The sequence below is a fragment of the Guyanagaster necrorhizus genome, assembly GCF_019112545.1.
Source record: "Guyanagaster necrorhizus MCA 3950 unplaced genomic scaffold BT62scaffold_16, whole genome shotgun sequence".
NCBI lineage: Eukaryota > Fungi > Basidiomycota > Agaricomycetes > Agaricales > Physalacriaceae > Guyanagaster > Guyanagaster necrorhizus.
The window spans coordinates 1,108,372-1,132,881 of NW_025064895.1; the positions used below are offsets into that span (position 1 = coordinate 1,108,372).

At 48.7% G+C, this 24,510-nt stretch overlaps 8 protein-coding genes across 8 annotated transcripts; 3 read left to right on the forward strand and 5 right to left on the reverse strand.

Annotated features, from left to right (window-relative positions):
• The first annotated feature begins 244 nt into the window (after positions 1 to 244).
• BT62DRAFT_933576 (uncharacterized protein) lies at positions 245 to 923 on the forward strand. The gene has a single exon (XM_043186582.1). It carries the CDS (start codon positions 346 to 348, stop codon positions 577 to 579), a length of 234 nt encoding a protein of 77 aa, XP_043038657.1. The 5' UTR covers positions 245 to 345; the 3' UTR covers positions 580 to 923.
• A 147-nt stretch (positions 924 to 1,070) lies between these two features.
• Positions 1,071 to 4,586, reverse strand: BT62DRAFT_951536 (uncharacterized protein). The gene is given in 11 exon segments (XM_043188193.1): positions 1,071 to 1,575; positions 1,626 to 1,781; positions 1,834 to 1,959; positions 2,017 to 2,240; positions 2,294 to 2,508; positions 2,569 to 2,865; positions 2,919 to 3,060; positions 3,119 to 3,617; positions 3,631 to 4,047; positions 4,100 to 4,202; positions 4,246 to 4,586. 11 exon segments carry the CDS (start codon positions 4,445 to 4,447, stop codon positions 1,326 to 1,328), a joined length of 2,631 nt encoding a protein of 876 aa, XP_043038658.1. The 5' UTR covers positions 4,448 to 4,586; the 3' UTR covers positions 1,071 to 1,325.
• Positions 4,587 to 5,879: 1,293 nt separating this feature from the next.
• Positions 5,880 to 7,095, reverse strand: BT62DRAFT_213147 (uncharacterized protein). Its single transcript, XM_043180081.1, has 2 exons — positions 5,947 to 7,095; positions 5,880 to 5,893 (listed from the first exon to the last, which is right to left on the reverse strand). The coding sequence occupies exon 1, from the start codon at positions 6,923 to 6,925 to the stop codon at positions 5,996 to 5,998; it is 930 nt and encodes a 309-aa protein (XP_043038659.1). The 5' UTR covers positions 6,926 to 7,095; the 3' UTR covers positions 5,880 to 5,893; positions 5,947 to 5,995.
• Positions 7,096 to 7,815: 720 nt separating this feature from the next.
• Positions 7,816 to 9,834, forward strand: BT62DRAFT_898562 (uncharacterized protein; the record flags this gene model as incomplete). The annotated part of the gene is made up of 11 exons (XM_043183341.1): positions 7,816 to 8,037; positions 8,088 to 8,506; positions 8,558 to 8,583; positions 8,686 to 8,743; positions 8,797 to 8,813; positions 8,866 to 8,912; positions 8,966 to 8,988; positions 9,041 to 9,101; positions 9,154 to 9,378; positions 9,476 to 9,588; positions 9,639 to 9,834. The coding sequence occupies 11 exons, from the start codon at positions 7,816 to 7,818 to the stop codon at positions 9,832 to 9,834; spliced, it is 1,407 nt and encodes a 468-aa protein (XP_043038660.1).
• Positions 9,835 to 9,980: 146 nt separating this feature from the next.
• On the forward strand, positions 9,981 to 11,042 carry BT62DRAFT_1007547 (uncharacterized protein; the record flags this gene model as incomplete). Its single annotated transcript, XM_043177353.1, has 7 exons — positions 9,981 to 10,213; positions 10,264 to 10,323; positions 10,378 to 10,444; positions 10,498 to 10,538; positions 10,593 to 10,715; positions 10,775 to 10,829; positions 10,881 to 11,042. The coding sequence occupies 7 exons, from the start codon at positions 9,981 to 9,983 to the stop codon at positions 11,040 to 11,042; spliced, it is 741 nt and encodes a 246-aa protein (XP_043038661.1).
• A 1,636-nt stretch (positions 11,043 to 12,678) lies between these two features.
• BT62DRAFT_1077355 (uncharacterized protein) lies at positions 12,679 to 15,569 on the reverse strand. The gene is made up of 4 exons (XM_043179294.1): positions 14,498 to 15,569; positions 14,019 to 14,428; positions 13,066 to 13,954; positions 12,679 to 13,003 (listed from the first exon to the last, which is right to left on the reverse strand). Exons 1-4 carry the CDS (start codon positions 15,384 to 15,386, stop codon positions 12,795 to 12,797), a joined length of 2,397 nt encoding a protein of 798 aa, XP_043038662.1. The 5' UTR covers positions 15,387 to 15,569; the 3' UTR covers positions 12,679 to 12,794.
• Positions 15,570 to 18,875: 3,306 nt separating this feature from the next.
• On the reverse strand, positions 18,876 to 21,588 carry BT62DRAFT_970435 (amidase signature enzyme). The gene is made up of 14 exons (XM_043188980.1): positions 21,310 to 21,588; positions 21,146 to 21,259; positions 20,991 to 21,094; positions 20,931 to 20,937; positions 20,807 to 20,880; positions 20,459 to 20,753; positions 20,355 to 20,406; positions 20,166 to 20,296; positions 20,010 to 20,114; positions 19,868 to 19,953; positions 19,774 to 19,816; positions 19,555 to 19,709; positions 19,435 to 19,502; positions 18,876 to 19,377 (listed from the first exon to the last, which is right to left on the reverse strand). Exons 1-14 carry the CDS (start codon positions 21,437 to 21,439, stop codon positions 19,029 to 19,031), a joined length of 1,713 nt encoding a protein of 570 aa, XP_043038663.1. The 5' UTR covers positions 21,440 to 21,588; the 3' UTR covers positions 18,876 to 19,028.
• A 67-nt stretch (positions 21,589 to 21,655) lies between these two features.
• Positions 21,656 to 24,470, reverse strand: BT62DRAFT_933586 (uncharacterized protein). The gene is made up of 7 exons (XM_043186583.1): positions 23,639 to 24,470; positions 23,469 to 23,592; positions 23,177 to 23,422; positions 23,070 to 23,126; positions 22,666 to 23,020; positions 22,268 to 22,615; positions 21,656 to 22,215 (listed from the first exon to the last, which is right to left on the reverse strand). The coding sequence occupies exons 1-7, from the start codon at positions 24,436 to 24,438 to the stop codon at positions 21,755 to 21,757; spliced, it is 2,391 nt and encodes a 796-aa protein (XP_043038664.1). The 5' UTR covers positions 24,439 to 24,470; the 3' UTR covers positions 21,656 to 21,754.
• Between the last annotated feature and the right edge of the window lie 40 nt (positions 24,471 to 24,510).

Sequence of the window (24,510 nt, forward strand, 5' to 3'; positions counted from 1 at the left end):
GCCAACCCTGACTTCAAACCCATTGTGTCGGGAGGCAACGGGATTCGGTACAGTTCTGGTATGTCGGGTACGATCCAAGTCTCGACGCCGTTGTTGTAGGCCACCAAGAAACTTATTGTACGAAACTGTCAGTCTTCCAATCTACTTACATGTTCCGCTGTCCAGTGACTTATTCTTCGTCGCAGCCTAATTATTCTTACCGATATCAACATAATTCTATTGAACCTCAACGACAGCTTGTTCCCCGGAGTCGGCTTAGACGTAAAGGTCCACAGCGGCTTCAAAGAATCACTGGAAGAGTACGTCATTCCAACTTGGTTCGACCAGTTTTTTTTTTTGCTCAAGATGTATAGCACGGCCGAGAATGTTCTTTCATACGTGAGAATTGTCATGTCGACGTACTCCACAAACACTGTCACTGTCGTCGGACATTCTCTCGGAGCGCTATCGCTTCTTGATGATGTTTTTCTCAACTTGCAACTTCCCTCAGTATCTGTATCGGTGATCAGCTACGCGCCAGGCCTCCTAATCCTTCTCAGGCTGGCCACCCCACAAGCGCTTCCTCAGTCCTGCAATTGAACGTTATGTCCCGGAACGATGGGAAGTAGAGATCTCCGGAAATCTATACTATCTTAGAGCTTCACAACGTCCTACTCTTCGCGGTTTTCTTAAATGTCATTTTGTGCTGAATACGAACCAAGACTCAATGTGTAAATTGCTTTCGGCTATATTATTATCGAAGCATGGATTGATACTCCTGGCGCGTGTCTATCAACGTGACTAGCATCTGGTTAGCTCTTATAAATTTGTGAGATGTTTTCCCATCCTTTTCTTCCCTCGGAGACTTCTCGTCATGGTCCGTTTGTTGGCTGTTATGATCTTTGACAGCACAATGATGTCCTGTAGGTCAGGACAACCCGGATGATCAATGCACTGTTGGAGAAGTCGTTAACTTCCTCGAAGGTAATCTTGCGGATCACGTCGGTATGCCCTCTCTCTGCCTTCGTTATTCTCTATCCCTTCAGCTTACTTGTTCATCAGGCCCTTACGACGGGTAATCATAGGATGCTGATAACTGTCATCAATATCGTTTTTCATTTCGTTGGAACTTTTCTAATTTCATGCCCGATTTTTGCCCGCATCAACCTCCTAATTTCTCACACTCTGGAAGACCTCAAGTTCGACAGGCACTGTGCCTCACCCAGGACGCTGAATAAGGGGCACTTCAATAAGAGCGAGCATTATCTAGGATTATATAGACAATAAATCATCCTTAAACATACTTTTATCCGTTCAAACACACCGAGAGCCTCACTCAGGTATGTTCAGAGGCTAACGTCCATTCCGGAATGAGCGATGGCATCATCAGCCTCCTGGTCGTCCTCGTCCTCCGTATCCTTTAAACTCTGTACCACCGCCGGGAGATAATGTTTCAACTTCCACATATTTCCAATCGTCAGGCTCGCGTGGTCGAACGCGTGAACCACGACGCCTTCCTGCTGCTTGGCACCTGAAGATGGTAACTTCGGATATCTCGCCGAGAAGTGAGTAAGAAGGATATTTTCAGCTCGCATCCTACATTGGTTGGTTAGGAGTAGAACGCGGTATGCCGACAGATTGCCTACCGTTTGCCAATACCGACGGCTTGACTGTGAGTACTATGCGCTTTCGCACTGGCGAGCTCTTCTTGGTCGTCTGCCATTGTGGCTTCATGGATAAGTAATGTGGCGCCTTGTCCTGCATAGACGAGAGCGTCCGCTGGGGTAGTGTCGGCGGAGAAGCTGAAAGTTCCGTCATAAGGGACAGTCGATACATCAAAATCCGGTTTCTTACACTATGCTCCAACCATCCAGACTTTTGATGTCAAGACCATAGCACGTCGTTCGGTGACGAACATCTACGGTTCGGAAAGACTTCAAGTTCAACGCGGCACAAAGATCCTTCGCATGCCGCTGAGACCTAAATGGAAAACTGCATTAGGAGAGTCTTAGAGAAGATCATTACTGTACTTCGTACTCATCGATGTCTGTCCAGGGTTCGCGTCCTCCCAATGTCCATCGGCCAGAATCGGGATACGTCGTTGTGCCTCTCCAATGCAAAGCTTCACTCATCACCCCGATCACCCCGTTACCTGAAGGATGGTCGAAGCCCAAATTTTGAACGTCCGATACCTCTCTTAGTGAGAGGTGTACGGATCGAATAGAAACGAGATAAAGCGGGGACGTCGGTGGAGGATCGAGCTGGACAAATATTTAACAGGAATCAAGCATAGCATGTACAGAAAAAAGCATACCGTCAATCGCTCTCTTAGTATCGCAGAGAGCCCCATGTGATGATCGCCGTGAATATGACTCGCAAAGATGCATTTGGTGTTTCGGAGTACCTCCCAAACATTATTGGATGCAGCCTGATCCATACCGAACAGCCGAACAAGTTGTCCCCAGGTCCCCTCTCCCGCGTCTAAGATAATATTACCGAAGCCAGGTATCGTAATCAGAGTCGATGACACTACCAGAGGTCGAATCTGTCAGAGTTCAAATCGACGTCGCTGAAAGGAATAAGACAGACCATTTCTATACTTGCTGGGTACTGCGCTACCGGTACCCAACGGATGAACACCGATGTCAGCTCCTTTGCATGTAGTTCTGTTTTCATCCGATTCGATGGCTTTGACGGCGGCTTGTGCTTCTGCATACTTATCTTTGGTGATTGGAGGAAGGGCGATAAGTGTGGGTGAAGCTACGGCGGGGTGGAAAAGGTCCAGGTCCTGAACAGTATCCTCCTGGATAAGCTCCGTCGGTGGCCGTAGATGAATCGTAGTGCTCGATGACATCAAATGGCAGCGTTCAGGCATATTGGGAATCGCTGAAAATGATAGTTTAGGACAATGAGAACTCTTAAGTAGTATTGATACGAACCTTTGATGTCTTTGGCCGGTTGCAGAGAAAATTTGGGAACAGCAAATATCTCGGGGTCAAGGCTTTGCAGGCGGAGCTGCTGAAATGCAGCACTGGTGAAAGTTACGGGGTCGGGGCAATGCTCGCGCGAGGATATGACGTGCTGAAAAGATTACATTGTCAGCTAATATATAACTACAAAAAATTAGACATTTCCGTACATGACAGTCAGGATCAAATGCATTCATGAAAGCAGTGTACCTCTCGTCTTCGAGAACACCTTTACCGCAGATGTGGAACACGGTACGTATCTTGTAATCGGCCATGTCTTCAGTACTATGAGATCGAAACTTGGCGTAGAAGGGCGAATCGGTAAACGACGCTATCAGTGAAGGGATGTGTGAGACAGACGGGATGTCGAGGATGATGACCACTTGAGGAACTTCGGAGGGTCCGACGATGTCCTCTGGTTTCACAGTCCGCTCCATCACAGTATCGCCCTCCTTCACGTTGAAAGTTATCGTTTGTCCCTTGGTCAGTCTACTCCGGAGCGGCCCAGAAGGAATTTTCAGCATCTCAGCCTTTTCCGCGTCGAACTTGCCACGAACGCGCGGGCCGGCGATAATGTATGACAAGGTTGGTGTCAGCGAAGGATCGGAATCACGACGAGGATGTGGGGAAACAAACTTTGGCAGCTGCTTGTAAAAGCCCGGAGGAGCTCTTCGGCGGCGACGGTACTCGTCTTTCTGCGGCAGCGATGAGATTACCGCGATTGAGAGGGGAGTTGAGTCTCACATAGCCAGAAGTTTCTTCGGCGGCCTCCTGAGAAGGATGCTGCCTTTTCGCAGGCTTTTCTGGCTCAGGAAACATGGTTTGAACAAGCAGCCGTCTCCAGTCGTCAGCAGCCTCGCCCTCCAGATTCTCGGGGGATTGTGTCGCCTCTAAACCCTCGCTCTGGCGCTTTCGCTTCAATATCTTTGGCGTAACAGTCTCCATAACGAACCCCGTGTGCTGTGACATCGGTGCATCGGTGGTTGGGAAAACTGGAATGCTGTAGACAGTGATATTGTCGTCCTTGAAAGTCGGCGTAGGTTTTGCTGACATTTGGGTCATCAAAGGGACTTCAATAGGCTCAACCGTCATGGTGTCTCTGGGTAGAGCGATTAATATAGATCTCCGTAGAAATATACTGTTCAACGTACCTGTAAGTGTACAGACGCATGGCAGCCATTAGATGCAAAAGACCTGGTGGACCAAAAACATTTATCCTGTTAATCGTCGCATCCGCAAAGGTCATGAGGAGACCTAAAGAACGTTAGATGAGTCAAATTCAAACCTGAAAACTTACCGGGCAAGCCGCCTATGCGCTGCGAACTGACATCGGTAAAGAAAACACCTCTCGTCTTTCTCCAATTCCTTTTACTCTGCAAAAATGCACGCCCACTGTTTTCGCCAGCATTGAACAAATACTTAGCCCTGTCGAAGGTGATTATAATGGCAGGCTCCGTGTCTGAGGTTACGGTGGTAAGGACAGAAGTCGACCAGTTCATATTGGCTGTGACTGGGTTGGTGGCCAAGGACGAAAATGGGCGGCGAAGGAGAGGGAGGACGAGCGGAAAGGAAAGTAGACGTGCCAGCTTTTTATCGTCGTGGCTGGCAATGACATTGACCTTCGAATTTCGGAGGAGGAGCACCCATACGACTAGACTCCGGCCGCTTCCGGCTGTTGTAGAATTTCAATTTCCGACGGTCTGGATTCCTCCCGCACAATAATGCCGGGATTCGGCATGTTGTCGGCGACAGCTCCGTGTATGAATTCCGTTCACGTAGCCTTTCTTCACCAGCTGACGTCGAGGAAATGATTTTGGAAGCACTTGACCCTGCGCCGATCATTTGAGAAGACCAGTCATTCAATGCAAAAGATACATTTAGCTGCTACGGACGTGACAGGGAAGAGCTAGGGGGAGAAGAATGTATTGTCCCTAAGCGGAAGTCGAAATGCCAGGGAGATTGGGAAATGTATACCTTCATTTATTTTCACAGTATGTACATAGGAGGAAAGGTCAAAGGACCCACGCGAACGACAAGCGTCTTTGATGATGACTTGTTCGTTCAGCGGCTAGTGAGCATTTCTGTCCTGGGTCACATTCGAAGAGACGCCGTAGCCATCGGCACTACCAACAGCTCGCAGAGGGAAAGACCAGCTCGTAGTGAGAGGTTATGTAGTCGAGACGCGAGTCCGAATGCTCCAAATTGCTCCCCATGTCCCGATCTTTAGCGTGTTCTGCAAAGAAAGGCATTGCAGAACGATGTAAAGAGGATTGCCATCCAAGTCAGCGCCATAGCAAATTGTGCCATAGCTAGGGCATTGAGCGTAAGCTACAAAAGCCCCATGTCCTCAAGCTAATTCTTTATTCTAATCTTTACGCAGTGGTAATATGTCATGTCATAAATAAGATAATGCTAATGTTGTTGAATACGGATCAGTACGCGAAGAGCAGAAATGTTGACTTATATTAATATATTCCTCGCCAAAGTATAGATGTCATATAGCAGACCCTTCGAGCTGTCCTGCTGCGGAGGATCGCTGTGACGCGGGAAAATGCGAGATTTGGGAGATTGTGGAGAGAGGACAATGGATCCAAATATTCGTCCACAGCAACTGTCAGTTATTGTATGCCATTTGAAATCAAAGGTACGCAGCCCTCGTCAAGTCCTACTGGCAGTGTGCCAGTGTTGGATATTGATCGGCCTACGGGATTTGCCGGGGAAAGCGTCTGAATTTTTCATGCACCCATACACCTTATCCTCGTCCGCACACGGCACCAGCCTTTCTTTAGTAAATATTACAGGCATTGTTTCAGACTACGGGATGAGAAGGGGATATAACTTACGTGGATATAAAAGATATCAAGGATAACAATGGATAACAAAATCAGAGCAGAACACATCTACATAATCCGAAAAATAATGATAAAGATCGAGAACCCGAAAAGCTGAGGTCATCATCAATACATAGTGAATGAAGAGCCTGGAGAGACGGACATACATTTTTAAGAATCATAACCGGAGGCAGAAGAATCCATCACAGCTTTTACTCAGTCCTCGACCAAAAACCCATTAGCCAGAGAGAAAGACACGGTCGGGTGCAGCACCGTCAACGACGTCAACGAAAATGGACATGGGACGAAGTCGGCCATGTTCATCCAATTTTCCTCGGCGGAATGGCAGTCGCGGATGGTAACCTTGAGGGTCCTTAACACTGGACAGGAAGCATGAACAGTTTCGCGGAGAAACCTCATGTCCTGCGGGCCGCTCAGAGAAGCTGCCTGGATTTGGAACTCTTGAACACTATTTGAAGCGCTGACGCAGGCCATCAGGGCGGTGCAGGCATCCGGTATGCTCCCATAAAACTCGAGTTTAAGAAGGCTCGGGAAGAGGCAGGTAGATGGAGGAGGAAGTTTCGCAGCAACAGCGCTTTCAGATATGATTCTCAGCACCGTGAGGTTGGGTAAGAAACCAAGGGAACGAATTACGGGTCCATCGAATCCCCTACTGGACACGGTCACTGAACTGATACTGTTCGGGGAGTACGACGGGCAGACACCAAAACCGAATGAGTATGTGATGTCGGGTTGATTGGATAGCGTCCACGTATCGCCGGTGGTTTGTACGATGTGAACCTTGAGGTCCCTCGGCGTCTTTCGGGATAGACAGAGCAGAAGGAAGTCCCGTAACAAGGAGTTGAAGACACCCTCGAAGGCGATGACCTGGAGCTCAATGGGGAGGTAGTCGCCCAAGAGGCCTTCAAGGACAGGTATCAAGTCGGAGGTATGACTGACAAGACGCCCAAAAGCGAGGACGACACCGCAGGGTCGGGTGGGGAAGACGTCCTGCATATTCTCCTGGGTGAGGGCCCGCGTCGACGATGTCGGGGAAAATAGTTGGGCATCCCTGAGGGTCATGCCTGCGGTGATGAGGGGGTGACCCTGAGCGTCTTGCAAGGCATAACACTGGATAGCATCCATGGCGGGAGAGAGAGAGTAATTGAAAGAAGACACACCTTCAGCCGAGCTTATTTAACCAGTCCACTGGAGTCACAAGCATGAAGACACGCATTGTTCGCTGTTCAAACAGGCGCTCTTTCTTGATTAAGGAACACGATCCACCGACCGCAACCGGGATCGGTGCAGAAATAATAGAACACGAGCCGGCGAGGAGAGCCACTTAATAAAAGAAACAGCGTAATATAACACCGGGGCTTGTTTGAAGCAAGGCTGCATTTGAAAGGCTTGGATATTGTGCCATAGGTGGTCGGTGAGGAATCGAAGGCTGATCCCGAAACCTCCAATAGCTCGAGGACACATCCCTAGCATAGTATAACGGTGACTGATAGGTCGTATAGCACAGTCTGTCTTGTGTAGGCGGAAACAGTATGGAAACCAGGAAAGGCTCGGAGACCGCTGCCAGGCGGCTATCAGCGTACCCTGACCGTTTCGTAAAATTGAATCTAGATTCTTACCCGAAAGAGGCTCCAAAGAACAAAGACATGATATCCCTGAGTATAGTAAGCCCATATGGAAGAGATTGGTACCAACCCAAGGGGAAGGAAAGAGTTTGGTACCGAAAACGCTCAAATTTGGCGATGATGGAACCGAGGAGACAGGAAAATCTCGTTAATTCATCCCAGAGGCTAAAATATAGCTGAAAATCCGGTAATACTGGTGTCAATCTTCGACACGTTGAGGATGCGGTAAATGTAAACGTTGCCGCGGTAATATCCGAAAATGCGGACCGAGCTCCGACAAACATCTATAATTACGTAACCATTTTGCCGGTGATTCAACATCAGTCCGTTGCGACGGACATCGGGTCCATCGTAACAGTCGGTTGCTCAGCCTGTCTTACACGGCCATCCATGGCGCGCAATTTTTTCCTGCTCTCTGTTATATTTTCTCTGGCTTCATGTCTTGTACACGCCCACAGCCATCATGATCAACTTACCGACGAAGAGAAAAGTGCCCCAGTGGACGCCATCCTATGGATACATATCGTCTTACAGGCGCTCGTCTGGGGTCTCCTCTTCCCTGCTGGAATGGTCCTTGGAATAACACGGAGTCGATGGCATGTTCCACTCCAGGTATCTTTCCTCGCAGGAATGTGGAATTACTGACTGAGAGGACCACGTAGAGTACGGGATTTGCGCTGACGCTCGCCGGATACGTCCTGGGCCACAAACATAAAGGGAGAATGTTCCTGAAATCTGTCCATGGAACCTACGCAAATATTCTTTTTATACCAATATTCGCGCAGCTGGCCCTCGGTATTTATCTCAAACTGCATATACACGAGAAATCGATTCGTCCGTACATGGTTCGGCTGCATGGAGTGATTGGAAAGGCGTATCCGATATTTGGGTGGGTGCAAATGGTATTTGGATGTGCTACTTTCCGAGGTTATTGTCGCGGAGGACATCTGGGACAATGCCTTGCGCATTACATCATGGGCGGTGGATTCATCGCCTATGGCATAATCATGGCCCTTCTATTACTTGTTGGCGAAGCTTGGGTCAGGCGTAGTGGACGCAGCCCAGAATGGTGGGATTCATGGTAAGGATGTCAAATTTCTCTTGAATCACGCAGTGCTCAAGCTGTTGGTAGGGTTATCATGCTCTGGGTAAGCATCCGTACGCTTAATATCTATCGACCTCATTCGACGGCGTTGTTGATAGGGTATTGGTATGTTATCCTACTGTGAAATTGTCGTCCTTGGTGATAAATATGATCAGTCAACACCTTTACCGAACATCATGGTGGTGACTGGTCCGCCAAAGATATGCAACACACGTATGTCTCGATACCTTCGCACGGTCCATCTTCGCTAATTTTTCTCATATCAGAATTCTGGGAGTTCTGTGTAAGGTCACATTTGCGTTGTCGTCTTTCATCTTTGACGCCCTTGTGGTTAGGGTGGTGTGGTGGCGCTCTTGGTATTTTCCTCGCTCGTAACAACCAGGTTTGCTTGATGCCATCATCTCATTTTTTTTTCATCTACTCACTTCCTTCTAGCGCAATGTAGTGCCAGGATTGATGTAGGTTATCACGCCATCAACAACCTATTCGATCCTGATCATCTATGTCTAGTATAATCTTAACGGGCTGGGGAATGTCTGAGCATGCGCAGGCTCTTATGATCTCAACCAAAGTGCGGCGTCTGTAGGAGGATGTCCAACCCTGGTTTACTCACGATGTCCCAGGTGCACACGATGTTTGGCTACACCTTGATGCTTGCTGGCTTCACTCGTATCATTGAAATATGTTTCTTCTCAAATCACACGAATTCTGAAGCTCCTGAGGAGGACGACAATAACAGCGAGCATACTATTGCGGCTCAGAGCCCTCGCTTCTCCACAGGCAGTGTCTCGCTGTCAGAAAGCAGTCAGACTTCCGCAGCGAAAGTGTTCCGGCATTTACCTCCCTTCGTGAGTTATCACCCATTTTTCCCCCCAGCTCATAAATTGACAGTCGTGTCCAGCTCCTTGTATCGGCTGGGTAAGTTTACATTCGTATAGCTGATAGAGATGCTTCCTGACAGTTACTAGACTTCTCTTCATGTCCGCTACTGACGAGGAAGTACAGTTTGTGCATGACAGCGAGATGGATCATGTAACTTATATCTTGATTATGTTCAGGTAAGAATCAATCTCTTGGGCCATTTTCGGTCGCTCACAGTAGCCCATAGTTTGTCCTTCCTCCTATACACGCTCATCGTGTGGATGATCCATCTGTACACCATCAGTGGGCGAAATGCGCCTGACGCGAAAAACGATTCAAGCGACAGCATGGAAATGGCGTCAGGGATGAGAACGAAATGGTACTCACGCGTTCCGAGTGCTGAAGCATCCAATCATATCATTGGTGATGAGGAGGATGACTGAGCTGATAATATGTAGATTCTAATTGTATTTATTTGTCGTTTGAATTCGGGCCCGGCAGCCATGATGTAATCTTGCCGCCTCCATGAAGCTGTGCCAAGTAATTGAACACCAACCTTCCTTCCCAACCACCATCATCACCCTCCCTCATGTCTGGAAAAACAGCACTTATTATCGGCGCGACTGGCCAGACGGGCCAACATGTACTCAAGGAGCTGTTGGGGTCTTCGCATTATACGAAAGTTGGCGAGTACGGACGGAGGCTTACTGACCTCTCGACACTCTCTGCTGGCAAGGACAAGCTCGTTCAGAAGTCAATCGATTTTGAGAAGCTGGAAGAGTCTGGAATCAAGGACGGGAAATGGGATGTTGTCTTTATCACGTAAGAAGCTCTTCCGATGCTCACACCGTCTAACTAGACGAAGTATATAGGCTAGGAACCACTAGAAAGGCTGCTGGGAGCGCGGCTGCATTCGAGAGGATCGACAGAGAGTTCGTTAGTTTTCGCTGGTCCTGTGATTTGAAGTTCATTCTGTCGTCTTACAGCTATGTCATCAACTCTGCCAAGGAAGCTCGAGTGCCCGACCACCCCCAAAGAGTTGTCTACCTCTCGGTTGGTTCCCATTTCTTCTCAGTTTTCGGAATGATAAATAAATGGAATTGTAGGCCGCCGCTGCGAACGCGAAATCCTCATTCCTGTATCCCAGGTAGCCTGTCGTTTGGGTTTATCGCATCAGAATAACGGGTCTCACTCGTTTCAGGTGTAAAGGTCAAACGGAAGAAGCTCTAGCCAGCATGGGATACTCCGACACAATTGTATTCCATCCCGGTCTGTTGACCGGGACTGCTCGACCTCAATCCAGAATTCAGGAAACCATCGCGGAGTGCGAATTTTTTTTTTGCTTTTCGCATCGTTTCCCTGGGCTCACAAATTATTCTACAGGGGTATTTTCAACACTTTCCGTTTACCGAGCTTTTTCCCAAACTTGGAGATCAAGGTAGGTACGCGGAAAATATATGTAAAATCATTGTTCACTTGGACGTGGCAGGTGGCGACCTTAGGCAAGAGTATGGCGATAGCGGGATGGCTGGGTTCCGAAAGACTGCCATCTGTTGCCCAAGCTGCGGAGGAGGAGACGCCGGAGGGCAAGCGGTTTGTGTCTATCCCCAACGCTGGGGCGGCCGCCCTTGCACAGACATCTTGGGAGTAGTTCCCTATATCGGACTCGGAATGCTGTTCTCTTTCCCCGTTTCGCTACAGTTAATTCTCGCTGTGCATTCTATTATTGGCACGATATCTTAAAATATAGCGTACTCTTGATCCATCACTTCTCCATTTTGTACGATTCTAACTATTTAAGTGCAGGCTCCCCATTGACTATCGGTCAAATCGCAGTAGGTCACCGCCTCTACGTCCTCGGCAAATGTTACTGAGCATGCTGGTCGGGTTACGCGGGAACTGCGGCGTAGGGTTGCATACTATCTTTAGCGGAGAGCAAGGCCTGAATGACCACGTGTGCAACTGTGTCGGCTGTATCAAGAGTAAGCGGCGAAGCTATCCGGGGGTCATGCTGGGGCTTGTTAAACTCGGGATACCTCATTCAACTTTGTCTCCCTGAAAGCGTGAAGTCCATGGATTGTGACTAAATCCCCATCACCTTCCATGTGTGCGTGTTTTTCAGGGCGATATGATATGCCTGCCTTATTCGTACATTGCTGGTTCATAAAGTGAAGGTAGCGCATGGTTACGGACCGCAGCAGGCTAGTCCATAGTATTATACGTCTTTCCTTCTTGTTCTTTATTGCTTTTCATTGACGAGCCGCCAGTCTCGGCACCAGACGGGATTCCAGTCAGCCGTCGGACATTTTCTTCTCCATTAAATAATTTATACTTCCCCCAGAAATTTGAAATAAATGCAGCTGTTCATTCAAGCTCGTAAATTGAATTATGCTCCTCAAAGTCGACTTTTTTTGAAAATTATGTTTTTTTTTCCGATAACTGAAAGAATTTATCAAAATTTTGATTGTTACACGTGATCGTTCACTTACCTTGTTCATCAACAGACGCGGCCTAGTCCTTGATAACCAAGTACTAGCTAGTAGTATTACATTGTTGGTCGTCCACTTGATCGACAGCCAATCTCCATAAAATTGCAATCCGATAACCTGGTAATTTATCCCTTTCTGTGATGAACGACCGACCAGTAGCCGGGATCGCCGAGTCGGACTCTATTTAAAAAAATTAATCTCTCTCTCCCCCTTGCCATTCGTGCGATTCTTGTGCACTGCTGGTGGGAGAGCCTGCTGGAACGTGCTTTAGTCTGTGTCGGTCACGGCATTCTAATCCGTCGCTTATTAGTTACTCCTGGTATGCTCCCACGATCTTGGGGGTACAGGCATCGGCTAGAGTGATGAGTACTAGTAGCCGGTTTTCCAAGTGCGTTCTGGAGAACGTGTCTAGGTTCGCGGATGCCTGCTATCTATCTATCTATCTATCTATCTTACGGAACTGAGCGTTCACATTGGTGACTGGTCGAACTTTTTTTTGCCAGGAGACCGGTAGGGTTCATACCGGGTTTCCGAGTAGTGATTCTACAGCTTGTGAGGTTATTTTTAGTATCAATACTTGGACGTGGTTTTTATAGCTCTTAGGTCCTTTCGCTTTCGCAAAGAAAGCAGTGAGGCCGTCTTGTACAGGTCAACGACTCCATTTACTCCCATCTCTTTTTTTTTCATACATAATAATCACACCATTTGCTTCTGACATCAATCCCTGTCTCGTGTTGTGCTTGTGCGACTGTATCGCCGCAGGTAAACTCACTTGGGCAACCTCTCAGCATGCCATTCCCCAAGTATCCAATATCATGCATATTAGTGAATCCTTACATGTACACCTGTGCATACAGCTATGTCCCGAGAGTAAATAGTACATATGGTAGAGGGTCATAAATACGTGCATATAATCATCCTGATTGGGAAGACTTGCCAGAAAAAGTCCTGGCGATCACCGTCGGAAATGGTAATGAGTATCTCTTCGTCAACGACTTGAGTTTCATATAAGACGAGCCCTTCTGACTCTCTGGATGGGCCGTCATGAGCGACTCGACGCGTTCTGCAGGCGTCTGCGGCGTATCAGCATTCAGCCATATCGAAGGAATCGACGACCCAGATCCTAAAAGGCATCTCAGCATCTCAAGAAATTTTTTTTTAAAAAAAAAAAGATTCAGGACATACTGCTGTCTTGCCTATATATGCTAGCGCCAGCTAACGTGACGTTATCGATTGATCGTCGCGCGAGTTTCTTCCGCGAGGCATGGTCGTCCTCGTTATCCCGAAGAGGCATAATGCACATATCATCTGTAGTTGCGTGCCGAATCTCCTCCGGATCGCGAGCGACGATTTCGATGTCCTCAATGCTCGTACGGCGGGTTGGTGTGGTGTCTGGAAAGGGGACTGGAAGAGCATTGGGAATTGAAGGAGGAAGAGGCGATACTGGCACGGGAGAGCACTCTTTCGGCATGGTAGGTAGTGGAGGAGGAGGATGAGACGATTTGTTGCTGCGCAGGCTGAACGACCGTGGGAGGCGTAGGCTTCCCATCGATGCGCGCAGGCTACGTCGCCGTGCAGCCGATACCTTTTCGACACGAGAATGGTCTGCAACTCGGGTCCGTGCGCTCTTCGCACTGCGGATACTGGCACGGTCGTCGCCCTTGTTCACGGTTTCCACTTGAGCCTCCTCTGCTGTCTCCTCGGGTATGACGTCCTCAGGTATTGCCTTGGCAGGTAAAGGCTTCGGTGAGAAGACGAGGGGCGGAGACAAGGGAAACACGGGAGAAGACGAAGATGTGGGGGTCTTGGGTGCTGGTGGAGATGGGGTGGGAGAGAGGGGCGGAATGGTCATGACTGTGACTGGGGGAGAACGAGGAAGAGAAACAATTTGGGCTCTTCTAATAACGCCGGTATCCTCCTCAAAGTCGATATCGTGATCATCTTCCAGTTCATCTAGTTCCCGGGCTAGTTTCTCCGCCTCCTTCCACGAATCGTCCAACTCGGCCTCCAGTTGGGTGATCCGTGCTCGCGCATCGAGAAGGTCCTTGGTGCGTTTACCATAACTCCCGTTCAGCTGTAGATTACATCACAACGTCAGCAATACAAAGAAAGAACATGCATTCAAATCCTTCATTTACCTTTCTCAATGTAATTGCCAGGGCGCTGCCCCAGTGTACATCTACCAGCCTTCTGATTTGGCCAATCTGATCCGTTATCCTAACCAGTTGCTCTGCGAGCGAATCGCACTCGGCGCTTATATCCGATAGCTGAGATGCCACAGTCCCTACCAGACCCGTTCCGCCATCCTTCTCCTTTCCGCTTCCAGCACCACTAAACGACAACAAGGCCTGTAACAACATTGTTCGTCGATGCATGTTGAACCGATACTTGGATTGTGTCACAGCCTTGAGCGCATCAAGCCGTTCGAGCTCCGTGGGGAGAGCCTTGTCGAGAATATCGATCGACACGAGGCGGATGAAGGACTCTTGAGCGGATGATCTGATTGCACGCGAGACAATATTCTGAAGTTCCGCAGAGTCAAAAGTCCCTGCGGTAAGGAGGATGCTGATGAGATAGAAGGAAGGAAAAGAAAAGGTATCATGAAACTGGTACGTACAAAGCGCAGCCTCTAGTGGTAGACCCTTCCACTTGACGGCTTCCGAATCAAAGTTAACTTTTGGGGGAGGCGGGAGTGTCGGATTTCGAGCAATCGGTTTACTAATTGGTGAGGGTGATCGGTTGCTGGTACGTTGAATGCTGAGCGGAGCTACGTCGGAAGAAAAAGGTGGAGGTGTGAGCGAGGGGCGCGAAGTCGAGGAGATAGATAATAAGGGTTCTTGTGTGATAACATGTGGCGGCGGCGGCGGATGAAATACTCTCTGTGAACAGTCTGAAGTTGGCGACGAGGACTCCGGCATTACAATGGTTGGCGGCGGTGGTGATAGTGACAAAAGGGGAGGAGGGGAGGACGTATAGCTAATTGGTGCACTGGGTTCGACAGTGAAGGCAGGCAGCAGCAGAGGAGACATAGGAGGTGGAGGGGTTGCAATCGGTATAGATGTGAACGCAGGTGATAACGGTGTTAGTGGAGATACTGACGGGGGTGTCAATTTATGGGGTGATGAATGTGTAGCCTCGGGCAGCGCTGCAGTATCTGTGGATAGGATCGACGCAGAGTCAAGCTCAGCTCCGTTCTCTGCATCGTCCTGGGAGGCCCTTTCGCTTATTACCGGCAGCATTATCTTTTCGATCCTGAGCGGTGAGCCTCCAATAGATGCTACTGGAGATGATGGACCTGAACTCAAGTTATACGCCGTCGTAGTTATGGAGTAGCTGGTATGCGCAGGGCCGCGCGACTGCGCCAAATCGCTGCTCTGAGTTTGACTCGAATCAAGAGCGAGAGACGCGATAGAGGAAGACGGTTGCCGTGTTCGAGGTCCCATTGGCCTGCTCGTGCGAAAAGAGGACCTGGGAGAAAGGTTGACGGCAACGTCAGATTCTGTCATTCTGTAACTTTTGGTGATGGCCGAAGTGAGTTAATGCGCCTTTGCCCTGAGGGCGAGTATCGGTGAAGGTAGGGGGAGAGTGGCTGGCCTCCAACAAGATAGCAAATGTCAGGCGCTGAGGCTAGACGGTATCGGACACTTCCCATTCCCACATATGAACGAGGTGGGAGCCTGAAAAATAATGTCAAGCCACGTGAGAAGCAAATTCGGCCCGCAACAAAATTAAGAATGGGCGCTTGGAATTTGAAAACGTGAAGGCGGGTGCCTTGAAACTTTCGGAATTGACGGTGGAGGATGTTAGAAAAGGAAATTCATGGACAGCGTGTATTGGAGCAAGTCGGTGTTAGTAGGCATAAAATGTTACTGCGATGAATATTCAAGACTCTGTTGCATGGCGATCCGAAGTGATTTATCGAAAGCGTCGAGCCTTCAAGCTTCGCTGCGTAACATGAGTAAGCCAAAACATACGCACTATAGGGGTATTGAAAATGAAAAAAGTTATTATCACAACAGATTGAACGATTTGAACATCTTAAGTTGAAATGGGCCTTCTCTTCCTATGAAAAAATATCTTTGTAGTTAGTATAACAGAAAACAAAGATAGGTCATAAATGGACGGGTATTCTGAATACCAAACCTGATTCTCATATCCACCCGTAACCATCTGCATAACAATTGATTGCACCCACAGCATTCTCCACAGCCAAGTATGAATGTTATCACACTTCTTTCTATAAAAGCCCAGCAGAGCAAAACTGCTGGACTAACAATGACCTTGCCGTGAAAAACCTTCTCGCACTAGAACCCGTCATAAATAAAGGTCAGCAATTCCCAAGAACCGTGCAGGGGACAAACGGCATTACTAACAGAACCATCTCTCTCTCCACTTTCGCCTACGACATTTCCGATTGTCGCCACACGCCACCAGAATGAGATCGAGCACAACGGCACAAGGACTACGCAACGCTGTATCATGGAGAATCATGGCCACGTAGCCGGTTATGCTTCCCCCTTCTCTCCACTTGCCGCATACTTCGCTTCTCCCGCTTACTCTCCCGTAAGCGACATCGGGATCCTTTACCCGACTCGGCTTTCATGTCAGTGCGGTCTTGAGATGGGAAAGTGCGCAGTGAATGCATAATATTAGTGGTTGGCAAATACATTCACCCGAGAGGAGACATCCGCAGTGCGCGTACCGGGTCTTCTGAGAGAGATCAGAGCATCAGCGATGTGACAAGAAGAGATCAAGAACGCAGATTTAGAGATTTACATTCCATGCCTGGCAAGTGACGTAGAACATCAACTATAACTGGCGTTCCCTCGATCACATTGGTGTAGTTCGAGACCATTGGACTTCAAGTGACGCTCCGCAAGGTACCTACCTCTTCGTGGCGAAAGTGGCATGTGTACCGACGATGAAAGTCAACACGACCATGGAAGCTGACGAAGAGAACATGAAGCCAAGACATCTACACATTTTGGGGATGAGAAAACACCATCGAACGATAGGCAAGTAGTTGACGTGTAGTACTCAGCTTCCGCATTTTTTTTTCCGGTACGGTAAGTGACTAACAAACGCACACGAAAATCAGCTGTAGTCACTGATGGCTCTGCTCATCCTTGCATAATATGAGCGGAATACGCACATGTCGAAAAGAAAAAACGCTGCAGTTTTCGTCAACTATCCCAAATTTCAGTGCCTACTTTGACAAATCAACGAATGATAGGGCAAACCTTCGTTCGGATATGCACTCACTGGTCCTGTTTTGTGGGAACAGACGCATGACTTGGACTTACCGGACTCTGCCCGGGATGTTCCCTTGATGATACGCCACTGCGTCACCGTCTCAGCAAGCAGGGGGGTACAAAGTTGGGTTCCACATACAAAGGCAACGTCCCACATACACAAAGTCGGCGGAAATCGAGGGTTCTCTCGTAAGGTATCATGCCGCTGTAGTCCATGTTAGGTTGGTCCAGAAGCGAAAAGTCTGCGAAGCATTTAGAAAGTATACTTGAGTGGAGTAGTGCTTGTACAAATTTACCTACCGGCATTTCTAGTAGAACATTCAAATTGCTATACCCTCCTGGTTGTCATCTGAAGAGGATATTAGAGGGAAAAAGCCAGTTCGCCCAGTCATTTCGGCACGGCTATATGTTAAGTGGACGCGTCAGAGAGTCCCACCAGTCCTTCAACCGCCTCTGTGACGTACCTGGATTGTTGATAACACAACAGCATGCCATTTCCAACACGAAGACTGACGGATTCTTCTCATAACCACGCAGAGCCAAAGGTGCACGTGCCGACCATGCCAAGACAGCACCCCAGCGATATAAGACAAGTATTTAGTTTTTCTGGAACTCCTGTGAACATTTCAAAGGCAATCAGACCGACCTCGATGGATTAAATACTATATAATGGCTCACGTATGAATTTTTGCCAGGATATACCCACCGAATTTGTGTGGAATTCATGGAAGTCAACTCTCACAACCATTCCTGCACCTAGCTGTCAAGGCCTAAACAGTATAAACACCCTCCTCAGACGGCAGTTTGCAACACTGTACACAGGATGTACAATGTTGAGACACCTACGAAGCAGAATTGCATGTCGTGTAGCTGTTCCAATATGCGAGAACACTAATGGCAGGGAGATGCATAGCTGAAATCAGCGATATGGGCGTAAGGGAAGAATTGCTGGATGACATGCATTATGTTGCAGTGACAGGCCTCTCGGACTGTTGCGTAGTCGAAAGTCGAAAAAACAAAAAAAGGAAGGAGCTATCCCGTGAGCCGAAGTCAGGTTCGGTGCATCCTCGGGTCCAGCTCATATTCATATCGCCGGATGATGAACGGCACCAGACTTGCCCTCCATCTAAGGGTGAGTGTAACGAGCGTGCCGAGATATCACTGAATACTCATGAAGAACTGGGGGCAGTGAAGAAAATGGGGACTGGATTCGCGACTTGACCCCCCAATTCCTGCTCCAAATATGAATTCTACAGGGGATGCCCATCAATTATCCAATTCATGAGACTTTTCAGCAAAGAAAGGCCCGAGTCGGATCAGAGTTGCAGGAGGAGAATGGCGTATCTGTTCAACGGAGCTATAAGGGAGCAAGGAGGGTTGGAGCCTGCCGTTGAAAGATTTGCGACACAATTCCTCAGCTGTTGGCCTTCTTTCGTGATAGTGGTTCTTCACGCAAGAGTATCATTTCCCCGGGTGAAGTCTCGCGTCTGCCGTTTGCGCCAAGGCAACAATCTTCCACTCCCTCATTTCATTGCTTCTGAGAATCCTCCACGCAACTGCTTACGCCAGAACCATTTCTTACACCATGGAACTTTCCTTTTCGCATGGACAACGCCACTGGATCTCTATGAGCAAGAAATTGCGAAGCAAAACTTGATGGTCGTGTAGATCATTATTCCTGCAGACGAGAGCACTAGTGCTGAAACGAGGAATAACGTGAAGAATGGAATGCAAGATCTATCGGTACGCTTGAGTCCTGTAGGATGGGCTTTAGGCAATCTCCGGCTAAACAAAATCCCGACCGTGTCTGATGAGAAATGAGAAACAACGGACACAAAGAATTACTACACGTACATCCATTATTTAATTATCAAAGAGAATTAAATAACGTTACCTTTAAAAGGTTTGTGGAAACCTACAAGCTCCTGGCCCAAATCCTCTGTCCTCCCCCAAAGCTTTATCGACGACACTCATCATTGCCAGCACCTTCTCCTCCTCCCACTTCTTCGCTACTACCTGTATACCCACCGGCATGCCTTTCATAGGCATGGGATCATAGAATGGCTTCTTCCATCTATAAAGCTGATCCTCCAGGATGCTCACTTTGTCAGATGAGCGCGTCCACTCTTCCGTCAATCCGTCCTTCTCAGGGTCAACCCGCGTCACAGGAATGCACCCGGCACTGCTCTGGACGATGTTGTAAAGTACAGTGCCCATGACCAGAGGAGAAAGCCTTGTCGCACCACTGTACACGCCAAGACTCAGTGACCATGATATCTCACCAAAAACAGGAAGCACTCACCCCTCAGGCAACTGCGGAAGGGCCTGAACCGGAGCTATGATCCCGTCGAACCCATACCTGTTCCAGACCTGATATGACAAGGTTGTTAGAACATTCATCACGCCGCCGGGACGACCTCACATTCATATAGAACATTCGGTTGTAATCCTGCTTCTTTCGAGTCCATTTGCTGTATTCAGAATATGACTTGGAGCCTGCAACAAGGAGGATGTCTGCGGCCCTCCAATCCCCCAGGATCTTGGAAACGATAAGGTGAGCAAAAGCTTTCAGCGGGTCTGTGCGGTTGATTAAATCAACGCTGATTGCAGTTGCATGAAAAGACATAAAACGGAGCCTTACATGGAACTCTTGAGCCATAGACGACCAATTTAAGTGTATCGTCCTGGAGTGAAGATCGGATGAGGAATCAGCGTCAGTTATTCAAGCAACCCACCAGAGCATCGGGACCAAGATTGCTTAGCATGTTTCTGTACGAGTCTGAAGAGTTAAGCGCAACAAATGCTAGTAATGCTTCATGTACTAATCTTAACGAGTTAGAATCCTTCTTCCGAAGAGGAAAAAACGCTAGCGCTGACCATTAGGAGGCTCAAACTCAATGCACTCATGGCCATGCTTTCGCAACGCGCTGACAGTTTCCAAAACTGCACGTTTATTAGCCGGAGAGGATTTAACAAATCCATCTGAAATGCCTTCATGTGATACACACGCGCTCCAAGATACTATACACGAACCTGACGTATAATAGCCAAATTTGAGCTTCTCGGGCAAATTGGGCTCCCGATAGGGCATAGGAGGAACATGTGAAATGGCATCTGGCATACCGAACAGGGTGCGACAGAAGAGCTTCAAATCTTCGACCGACCTAAATGAATTGAAACTGTGTTAATTGACCTGACAGTTCGAATGAAGGAGTAGCTGGCCTAGCCATGGGCCCATTGATTGCTATCAGTCCTTCAAAACCGGGATCGGGCCCTAGGAGTGAATATAGAAATCAGACATGACAACGATACGGACAGTAACATACCTCTACATCCAAACGTAGAGACCCTAGGGACGGACGGCATGAGAGAGTAAACACCGCAGTATGCAGAGGGGATGCGTAGACTTCCGGCAATGTCAGAGCCTATGCCCAAAGCAGAGCCGTCCATGGCGATAATAGCCCCCTCGCCTCCAGAACTACCACCACAAGTGTAACCTGGGTTGTATGGGTTGGTAGTGCGTCCCCACAAGGGGTTATTGCATTCAAAGGAAAGCATAGTCTGGGGAACGTTTGTCTTGACCATCGGAATGCCTCCTGCAGCGATAATATGGTCGACGAGCTACAACATAGTATTACTTTGAGAGTTCATTTAGCATATGAATAAAGGCGTACCGCTGCGTTCTCCTCTGCTGGATCGTTAGCCCACTGAGTGAAGCCAATCGTTGTGTCGTAACCCTTGACTCTATCTGCTCTGCGTAAGAGTCGAAGAAATACCTCAATTGTTAATAATACTCACAGAGATCCTGCATATATGCATGAATACGACGCCCTAAGTGACAGGAGAATGAGTACACACCTTTACACTGAACGGAACTCCGTGCAGGGGCCCATGGATCTTCTTGGTAGCTGCGAACTCAGCATCAAGGTCCTTAGCCTGTGCACGCGCGTCCTTGAACATGACTGTACCTATGGGTCAGCTCCAGCGCGCTAGCCAGCTTGTGCAGCTCAAACCTTCTGTCAAGCAATTCGTCGCCGCCTGAGCCTCAACGGCCTGCGCGATGTACGCTTCGAGGACCTCAGTTGCGGTCCATTCTCCGCTCTCGATACGAGATACGATGTCGCAAGCTGCAGGTATCCATGGTAAGTAAACTTAAACGCAGAGGAACTGTCCACACCGGTCGCCTGCAAGTACTTCTCACAATCACTGCTCTTGCCAGAGGAGCTCTCCACCTCCTCCAAAAGACGAGCACGTTCAACACGTTTTTCGTGGACAATGGCCTTGTTGGAGGAGAAACTGGACCCCATGCAAGACGTTCGCTGTAGAGCCGCTGTCGTGGATCCCCCGGGTCCGAGACGGGGTCGGCAATTTAAACTAGCATGTGAATACCGGCCCCGCCTCCACCGATATTATGTAGCACTTGGTTTCATCGGTAAAGAGAATGGTGGTAGCAAAGAAAGCTCTTTATCACCTTTGATGGACGGCTGCTTGATATGGGTTAGCGAACTTGCGTTGATCGGAAGCTTGCAGATTGTTCATTATTCCAACAAGATAAATAAGAGTAGAAAAGGGTTGACAAGGGTAGGGTAGCACAAATCTGTACGGTAAGTTACTAGAATATATTACTTCTGCTTGTCACGAAGATCCTGGAGAAACCTGATAACGTCCTTCGCGACATCTTCCCCTTTGTTTCCCTCTCCATCAGCCTCTCCACCTTTGATGACAGCATAGAAAGCGGCAAGGTCAGCCGCATGTTCTACCAAGGAGTTCAGCTGTACGGTACGTGTCGTCTTGGTGGGACAAAGCCCATCTAGGATGACGGTCTGGTTCTTTTCGTTTCCTTTCATGAGTAATCCAAAAAGGACAGAAAGATGGCCCAGCAGGAAGGATGCGTCCGCGCTTTGCAGTGGATCAGAACCCAAAGCGGGAGAAGGCTGACGCTCCATTTTGACCTTTGGGTCCTCAGAGATAGGAACTTGATGGAGGTAAACTCGAGCCAGGAGATTAAGCGCATTGGCGGGGTGACGGCAGCAGCATTTATGCAGGCAGGCAGGCTTCGTCAAGGTACAGGAAGGATCAAAGACTAGAACAGAGAGATCAGCCCACTGATGCCGAGAAGATGGAATGATGCATACGCAAATCCCGTAGGACATCCTTCGCGTCTTCGACTTCTTGAACCAGATTGGTGAAAAGGCCGAGCGCAAGGCAGAGTCGGTCTAGAACACGAGCCTGGGATATATCGTCCTCAGAATTTTCTTTGTCGTCGAGCTCTATATCGCTCTCCTCCTTCTTCACCTCGGTGTTCGTTTTGCCGTTCAGCGTCTTTGCTTTTCCTTGACGTTCATGACGTATGCGATCGGCCCTGACGATTGTTCGAATGATGAACAGTGGCGCTGACGGATGCGCAAGGACGTTCTCGCACCAGTCCTGGTCTCTGTGACTGAGGCTAACCAGAACGCGAAATATCATATCTAAGCAATCGTCTGTTGTAGAAAATCAGCCGCTGGAAACTCCTAATCTTACAATGGCGCACCGACGTCTGCATTGCTACCGGACTTGGAACTCTTCATCGCAATTTCGGTGCAGACTGCACAAGAGATTAGCCCATTAAGGAGCCAATCATCTCGCGCTTTCTCAATAAGATTTCTTGACTGAACACTACTGTACCCAGGGCCCGCCCATTGGCCAAGGAGGAAGCTGTCAAACAGTCGCAAGATATTATGAGTGCTTGAGAAGTCTATACTTTTATCATAACGGGTAGTTGTCGACGGGAAGGGTTTATCCAAATGATGACGAAGCGACTTGAGTAATGATGCGAAGTGAACTGTAGACAGAAACGAAGGTGGAAGAGCTGCCAGAGCATGTGTTATTAACAGAGATGTTGAAACCTAAAAGAGTTTGAGGGCGGGAGGGCCTCGAAGGAGCAATGCGACTCACAGCAACTCCGTCTGCAAATAGAGAGGACGAGGAAATAGTTGAGTGGATTGAACGTAACTGAATAAGACGGTTTAGTAAATGGTCGCCTATAAGCCCGTTGTATTTACCAAAATCTGTTCGTTTTTCTTGACTCCCAGTTTACGAAGCTGGATATCCGGAGAACTTCCTGCTATGATTAACAAAAGGTCGGTTTCAGGGGTGAGGCAGGCAAGCATAGCAAAGAGCGTTGTTGCGAAATATGACGTTGGCACGGAGCTGGTGGATGGCGAACTGGAGCGTTCAGCGACATCGGCTAGAGACACGTCGTCTCTAGCGACGAGTGCCGAGAAAAAGGCCAGAATAAGGTCTAAAATCTGAAAGGAGCTCAGAGAGAGCGAGATGCGCAGGCGTCAGACCAACCTGGTCTTTCCCATCTCCTGCACCATTATCGACGAAGGTGTCCCAGGTTTGACCGATAAAGTCTGCTGCTTTGGCCTTGCGAGTAAAATCAGAGTCGCAGAGTTTTGTCGCTATTTCCAAAGCACTGGATCCCATAAGTATAGCATGACATTCAGAAGATGGACTCTCACCTCGCCCTTCGCAAGCCCACGGCGCCATCTTTATCCATGCCTTCAATGAGATATCCAACCTCGTCCAAGAATCTTCTATTCTCTCCCTTGCTCCGGAGCTCCGTGATACTCTTCAGCGGGTTCATCATTCCATTGGGAAGAGGTTCAGGGACGAGAACATTATGATAGGCCTTGCCTCTCGATTTGCTCTTGGACCTTTTGGGGGAAGACGAGGTAGGTGTCGCAGGATCGGAATCAGAATGCGACTGCGATTGGGAAGGCTGAGGATACAGATCGTCCTCTGACATGTCGACGCCCCAACGAGAGCGGAGAGAAGAATATGACTCCCGGTCGAGAAAGTCATCATCTTCGAGACCTAGGCCATTTGCAGAGGAATTTACGGGCAAGGAAACGAGAAAGGATCTTGATTTTCCGGCATAGGTACGTTTTGTCGGGGCACGAGGCTGTGGGGGTGGTAGATCTGGAAAGGGCACTGTTGGTTTCGGCGGCGAGAGAATGGATGGCAACGAAGGCGTCCGTCGAGCTAGACTCGGTGTGGAATTTCCTGACCGGCTAGTGCTGTCTATTGAGGACTCCGTTTTTGACCGCCCCAGCATGCGCCTTGCAAGCTTTCCTGGGGATCCCGACGATGACACTGCTGGCGATGCCGTTTCGAATATTTGGGACAAGTCTCTCGGTATTTTGGAGGGCGTTGGCGGGGTGGTGCGCCTTCGCCACTTCGGAACATCTTCATCGCTGTCGATGGCTTCGCTGAGTTTCCTTTTGGTAGAATTACGACTGTAGGTACGAGGAAAGGACATGGATGTGGCCGACCAGGGCGGACCGTGCCACCAAGGAGAATTCGGCGGTTGTCACACAAGTGACGACGCGTC